We start from the raw sequence: 7,376 nt of genomic DNA on the forward strand, positions 1-7,376 counted from the left end.
GCATTGTTCTCAATAATAAATAATCCTAAGAATTAATAAAATAATACAAATACAGAACTTAATTTGAGTTGGTTTCACTTAGTTTCAATAGTAAAGTGTATTAGTGATCCATTTATTTGTTTTGTAGGTGAGAATGCAAGACACCACTGCTAGGTCTCTCCGTACAAGATTTCTCTTACCCAGCTAGAGAAATCACTTTCTATTGCTTCTGTGAATGGCAGAGTTCTGCACAAACCAGCCCATCATATTTCTAAAGGACACACTTTTGGCATACACTCGTTGCATGGGGGCCTATGGATAGTTTAGGTGTATGTACCAGGAGCTTTCCCGGACTATACTCTGGATATTTTCACATAACGAAGTAAGCTTTCAGAGCCTTACAAAGAAGGATGGTGTTGTGATGTGATGACCCCTATTAGACATGTGTCTTTTAGGCTGCCTTCCCATCTGCAATGGAACCCCAGCAGCACCTTGTCTTCCAAGTATAATGCCGGGCAGCTGAGCAGAAACCGAACGGACCCCATTTTAGTCAATGGTGTCCATTTGGTGCTGTTCGTTTCTGTCATAAGACGGATCCGTTCAGCCAGGAGATTTCCCTTTCTTGCTCCCCGAATGGAGCAGTAAAACAGAACCCTCTCCACAGATGTGAAAACAGCCTAATTAAAAATCCATTGGTGGCTTTTAATAATAAATGCTACATTTTATAAAGTCAACAATAAATACAAGGCCAAATATCAATTTTCATTCAAAGATTTTATTTAGAAGCACATTGTTTAGTGATCCATTTATCTGTACTTGGAGGTGAGAATGGCAGAGACTACTGCAAGGTACTTGTCAAAAGCAGCATGGGTGCAGGCATCAAACTCAGCGGGGAAGTGACAGGCCAGGACGACTTGGATGCAATGAGACAGCAGCTGTAACAGAAAGACAGCACAATCAGCATTACTGATATTTTGCTATACTTATATGCATACCCCCCACTCCCACGCACTTATTTACCTATTTTACTACTTCCACTGCTAAGGTGCATAATCATTTATACTAGTATAGCTGAACCTTGAGCAAGAATAAACTAGAAATAAATAGTGAAATATGGAATCTTTGCTTCAGATCACATATAGCTAATATAGTATCTGCCAACTTGGCTATAAAACATTTCGGGCAGGTCAGTAAAACATCTTCAGACATCTCTAGAGTAGAGTAGTAGAGCAGACCATTGTCTAAATCAGACTGTTCATAAGCATGATAGCATTCTAAAATTGTAGAAGTTGTTTGAGCCTTACTTTGAAGTTTCCTGGGTCAACTCTCAGGTTGTAGGCATGCAGGTCACTCAGTTGGGACAAGTATCCCTCCAAGTTGTCCAGATGTTTGGCAGCTTCTGTAAGGACACCCAAGACCTTGCCTCCGTGTGTGCGCATATCATTAGATCCAGAGCTCAGGTCAAAGTGGCTGAAGTAAGTCTTGGTCTGGGGGAATCCCAGGAACAGCCTAAGATTACAGAGAAATCAAATCAAATCAAACTACACATTTTTTATTAGTTGTAAGTAGTGTTGAGTGAACCAAATGAGTAGATCCCTGCTTTGGGCAAAGTTTGCTAAAAGTTCAGTTTGGCACAAAGCCAAACCGAGTTTTTGACATAGTTCTAGCTAAAATAGAGTTTTACTGGTTCAGCTCTTCAGTATTAGCCCTGAGCACTGGCGAATAGCATGGTCTACAAGCCAAAAAAAGCACTATATAAGGCTGTGTTACACTGGGCTTTAATGGCTATTAGACAGTGTTATACACCAGTTTTAGGTGTTATAGTGAACTTCTATTCATGTCTTGCAAAAGTTCAGCGAACTGGCCAAACTGAACTTTTCAAATGTTCGTTCATTGCTAGTTATAAGCATAGCCAATACTATTATTTGATTCTTAGAACTACATAATTTTGTGAACTGTAAGCTTAAATATTTCTACTTGTTATTGCTATGCTAATTTTTGAAGGTAAATTACATTTCATATATATTTAAAGCTAAATCAAAAATTCTCTTAGTTCCTGTTACAAGAGATCAGTGCATTGTGGGAACTGAACTAAATCACTGTCTATTTTAAGGGTAACCAGCAAAATATTATGAAAGCAGTTATATCTACGGATGCAGAAAACGACATGAACTAACTTAAAATTTGCCTTAAAACAGGAAAGCAAATTAGTTATATTTAATTAATTTTTTTATGTAGATTTAAATTGGTAATTGCTATTGAAAGCAGAACTACCCTCTAAAGCACTGCAATTATAAGTGTGCACTAGGCATAGCAGATTACAGTAATGCATTTATGTAATTAATTTTAGGATAAACTATTTACAATTAGAAAAATAATATCATCATTACCTTTCCAAAGCTTCACCACCACAAACGTTCACATTTTTGGAGAGCTTGCCCAAGATGCCCACAAGAGCAGCCTTCTCAGCATCAGAGAACGTCATCTTGCCTGTGTATAGTTGCAGTGAGGTGCAATTTAAGACCTGGGAGGTTTGTGCTTTGTCTCAGTTTACTTGGATTTTATAGAGGAAGAGTCAGCATACATGGACACTTGTCAATGACCATTGGTTGTCTTGGACCTACACCCAAACACATATGTTTTGCATATCTTTTTCAGAAAACTGCTGCTTATGTATAATTAAGTGCAAGGTCTGTAGTTTGTTCATTAGATGTACTATGAAATGTGTATATACATACTTTAGTTATGTCTGAGCTATAGCTAAAGAGCCTTTCCTCTTGACATAAAGAAAATAACTTTGAGTTCGTTGTCTTCTTCTATCAAGCTGCTTTAAGCTGTATATTCTTTGTTCCTATTCTATTACAACTCTATTGTGGATGACATCCAAATTTCCATTGCTTAGAGTATGTGGACTGCTGTGGTGGCCTAAAGTTCCCCAATAGCCGTTGGCCAACAGATATTTCTCTCGAATACTCCATACATATGAACAGTTGGTTCAGCATTTTACGTGGGCATAGTGGAAAAAGCCGCAGCTAAACGGCTCTGGCATAGGCTTGTCTCCAAGAGGGACAAAGGGAAAAAAATTCAATGTGCTCAATCTTTCTTTCTCTCAGCATCATTTATTGGGGGTAAGTCGGAAAGCTTCCATGCACATTTGGCCAAAATTGGCAGGTTTGGGCAATTGTTGTCTAGTGTGAATGAGTGTCTTAAGTTAGTATGGAGTATATTAGTTTATACAGTTGAAATCTAAAATGTAAGTTCCTTCCTATGCTCTAAAAAAAGTCATTTAGATTATAGCACAATATTTGGGTGTCTGTAGTTTGGCTTTTAAACACGAAAAATTCAGATACCCATATCTATCCTCTACTAATGACCAATACCTCTAAATACAAAAACATAAAACTACGGTATGAACTATTCAATTACCTGGGAATATTTCCTAGCATTTTTTTTACAGCAGACCATGGTATCCAAATTTGTATAAATCGTTCACAATTAGCGGCATTATCACATAAACCCCCTCAGAAATAATATATATGTCGCTCTTTTCAAATCCACAGCATTTATAACTAGCTCCAGTTTTTGAAAATTCTTTTGAAAGTTTCCGATTGTAATATTGTTTGTAATACCCAAAAGACACCTAAAAGAGTCCCTTAACCCCTAAAGGACCGGGGTGTTTCAGTCCTAAAGGACCAGACATTTTTTTAGGGGTTTTACCCATGTGGTGGTTTTACTACCCAATTTTTTCTTCTTCAGCTACCAAAATTATTTTTGCGTTTTTTTCCTGTTACATATTTTTATATATATATTTTATTTACCATAGGTAAAAAGCTAAAAAAAAGGGTGTTTTTTTATTTATCGTTGTGTATTTTTAAAATTTGCATATTTATGCTAAAATAAAGTACAGAAATGGGTGTCCTTACTTTTGTAAGCATTTGTTTTAACATCTATGTTCCCCATGACATCATATAAGACCTTTGGGGGCCATTCACATTTTTTTTTTCAATTTCAAATTTCATAGTAGCCCCAATTACAGGGGAAAACATCCCTTGTAGTGACAGTAGTCTGACAGAGCTGATTTGGATCTGCTAGGACTTTGCTGCTCTGCAGTGGCAGGGGGCACCTGGTGGTTACGTGGTCACCCCGTCAAATAGCGGCAGTAATACTTCCGCTTCCTCCCTTCACTACATAGCGCTCATTGAGCACTATGTAGCCTGGAAAAGAGAAGGCAGAAGCAGTTAAAAATCACTTCTGCTTACTCCTCCGGATCCTCTCCTCTGCATAATAGGCAAATACTGAGGGCTCAGTCACACGGGCGCATCGGCGCCTGTGTACGGGTGCCGATGCGCCCGTGTGACTGAGCCCTCAAACTGCTCTTACTATATTGCAAGAGCAGGAGCTTTAATCCCACGCTGTATTTTTAACTATTGACCAGGATTAAAACCCAGGACCAAGCGCCGTGAATTTACAGTGCTTGGTCCTTAAGAGGTGATTAAAGACATTTACACCACTTGCTATGGAGCCTATGGTGCAGATGTGAACAGAGCCTAGAATGTTCTCTCTTGATTAATTCGCCCACCTAACCCTCTTCCAGGGAGCTTGAGGGGACATTATTATTATAGTTTTCCCTTTTCACAATCACAAGTTAATGCTGGATTGTTGTACTGACATCTTCATTAGACTTATGCGTATTTTCATTTCTCATCATTGTAATATCTGTTTGTTTCCGGCACGTGCATTGTTCCCCGTTATTACATTCAGTATTTGGGATGCTATTGTTCCTTTATTAAAATTTTATAAAACAGACAGTGTAAAAGAAACAAAATGTGATACTGGATGCACATCTAGTTGTGGTTTGCAAGAGACTGCCCCGTGATATGATATTAACCCCTTAAGGACTGTACCAATTTTGAGCTTAAGGACGCATTGATTTTTGGTGGATTTTCATCTCCATTTTTCAAAAGCCATAACTCTTTTATTTCTCCATCAACGCGGCCGTATAAGGGCTTGTTTTTTGCGTGGTGAACTGTAATTTTAATGGTGCCATTTTTGGGTACATTGACTATATTGTAAAACTTTTCAAATTTTTTTACGATAGCAGGGAGAGAAACGCATCAATTCTGCCATGGATTTTTGTGTTTTTTCACAGCATTAATCATGCAGCATAAATGATACAATACATTTTTTTTTCTGCAGGTCGGTATAATTACAACGATACCAAAATTCTTATATTTTTTTAGGTTTTTCCACTTTTCTGCAAGAAAACTCTTTTTTTTGGAAATCATTTTTTTTTCTAAATCGCTGCATTCAAAGTCCTGTAACTTTTTTTTATTTTTCTATGTACGGAGCTCTGTGAGGGCTTATTTTTTGCAACACGAGCTGTAGTTTTTATTGGTTCAAATTTTAGGTACATACAACTTTTTAAAATCACTTTTATTGCATTTTTTGGGAGGCAAAATTCTAATTTTTTTACGTGTTTTGTCGTGCAGGATAAAAAGCATGTTCAACTTATTGAACGCATTGTTACGAATACGATGATCCCAAATATGCGGGATTTTGATTTTTTAAAACTTTTTTTTACATTATTTTTATCTTTTTTTTTTTACACATTTTACACATGTTTCTGTAAGGGACTTGCACCATAGTACCTATGATCGCTATGATAAGACATTGCAGAACTTCTTATCGCTTGTTACAGAGATCATAGGCACTGGTAATACAGGACATCTCGCATCCTGTTGCCATGGTAACCTGCGGGCTCTCCGCGATTATATCCCAAGAGTCCGATGATGTTACAGAGGGAGCGTGCTACCTCTGTGAAACCTTCACATGCCGCGACTTACATAGATCGCGGCAGGGGAGGGGTTAACAGCGGGGTTTGCTGCTCCGAAGCACCCCCACTGTTGCAGGGGGAGCACGGCTATCGGTGACAGTCATCTTCCTCAGGGCAGTTACGCCCTGTTGTGCTAAGTACCTCCCTACCAGGACGTACAGTTGCGCCCTGTGGCGGGAAGGGGTTAACGTGGTTATGCCATGTTTGAAAGTTAAAGAGTTTCCTAATCAGAGAGTTTTCCTAATATAACCCGCATCACAGACAAAATGCAACACCATGAAGATTTTGTCACAGAATTATGCAATTTTCAGGGTATGTTCGGACAATATAAAGCTCAATCGATAAAGATTAAAGAGCGGAGAGGCCACTGAGATTCTGTAAAGAGCTACTTTATCAAACAGATAAGTTTACTAAATGTTTCATCATAGGGCTATGTACAGCCAGTTGGTCTTTGCATCGTATTGTGGAAGCAACTCACCGAATGCCATAACCATGGGTTGAATTTTGAAATGTCGGTCAGCTAGTTACATTATGTGGAGTGTACAAACAGATTTAGATGTTCCAATTTCAACAATGACAGTTTATCATTGATTGGCTAAGGCGGGTTACCCCAGGAGAGTATTTGAGCACTCACTGAGTTGATGCTACGTCTAATGACTGTATTGCCCAACCTGGTGGCCCTACTACTAACTGATCATCCTCACATTGGGCCACAAGAGATATGTAATTGTTTGCAACTAAAACTGATTGTTTAGAACATAATTCTCCATCTGTGTGTTGAGTTTCATGTCATTCCGAGCATTTCTTCATCATGTGGCATTTTTTCTGTCAGGCAGTGTAATTAAGAAGGCTGCAGTGCTCATTTTGTAGTATTATTTATTCATTCATTCATTCATTCATTCAGTCATTGTTCAAATCAGTCACTATTAGAGATGAGCGAACGTGCTCGGCCCCGCCCCTTTTTCACCCGAATACCGCGATTTTCGAGTACTTCCGTACTCGGGCGAAAAAATTCGGGGGGCGCCGTGGCGGCGCGGGGGGTTGCGGCGGGGAGTGGGGGGGAGAGGGAGAGAGAGAGGGCTCCCCCCTGTTCCCCGCTGCTACCCCCCGCACCGCCGCGCCTCTCCCCGCCCCCCGGCGCCCCCCGAATCTTTACGCGCGAGTACTGAAGTACTCGAAAATGGCGGTACTCGGGTGCGTAAGTACTCATTACAAGTACGTTCGCTCATCTCTAGTCCCTATACGTAATTGGCCTTCACAAAATAATTTTGCTATCTCACACTCAGACAAATTTCATAGAAAACCAATTAACCAGTATGTTTTATTAGTGTAGGAGGAACCTGGAGTACTGGGAGAGAACCAATGCAAACACATGTAAAACATGCAAGACCTTCATTCATAGATAGATTAAAAGCAATCTAACAACAGAGAGAATGAAGAAAACAAGAGTAAGCAATTTGTCTAGATGTCGGTGTAGTACAGATAACAAGATTCAGTACTACAGCTCCATGCACATGATAAGCTTGGAGATATGAGGTCTAGGGTGGAGATGTGTGCCTCAGAC

The 7,376-nt window shown here is 39.4% G+C and overlaps 1 protein-coding gene across 1 annotated transcript; it reads right to left on the minus strand.

Moving 5' to 3' along the window:
* Positions 1–738: 738 nt before the first annotated feature.
* Positions 739–2,526, minus strand: LOC136576647 (hemoglobin subunit alpha-3-like). Its single transcript, XM_066576130.1, has 3 exons — positions 2,370–2,526; positions 1,284–1,488; positions 739–914 (listed from the first exon to the last, which is right to left on the minus strand). Exons 1-3 carry the CDS (start codon positions 2,462–2,464, stop codon positions 786–788), a joined length of 429 nt encoding a protein of 142 aa, XP_066432227.1. The 5' UTR covers positions 2,465–2,526; the 3' UTR covers positions 739–785.
* Positions 2,527–7,376: the final 4,850 nt, after the last annotated feature.

Source organism: Eleutherodactylus coqui, chromosome 8 (assembly GCF_035609145.1).
Source record: "Eleutherodactylus coqui strain aEleCoq1 chromosome 8, aEleCoq1.hap1, whole genome shotgun sequence".
NCBI classification, from domain to species: domain Eukaryota; kingdom Metazoa; phylum Chordata; class Amphibia; order Anura; family Eleutherodactylidae; genus Eleutherodactylus; species Eleutherodactylus coqui.

Bases quoted from the DNA above. Each gene is read 5' to 3' on its own strand.
- LOC136576647 (XM_066576130.1), bottom strand. From the start codon at position 2,464: ATGACGTTCTCTGATGCTGAGAAGGCTGCTCTTGTGGGCATCTTGGGC. The intron at 1,489-2,369 runs GTAATGATGATA...CTGTAATCTTAG, and splicing joins GGTGGTGAAGCTTTGGAAAG to GCTGTTCCTGGGATTCCCCC. The intron at 915-1,283 runs GTAAGGCTCAAA...TTTCTGTTACAG, and splicing joins TTGACCCAGGAAACTTCAAA to CTGCTGTCTCATTGCATCCA.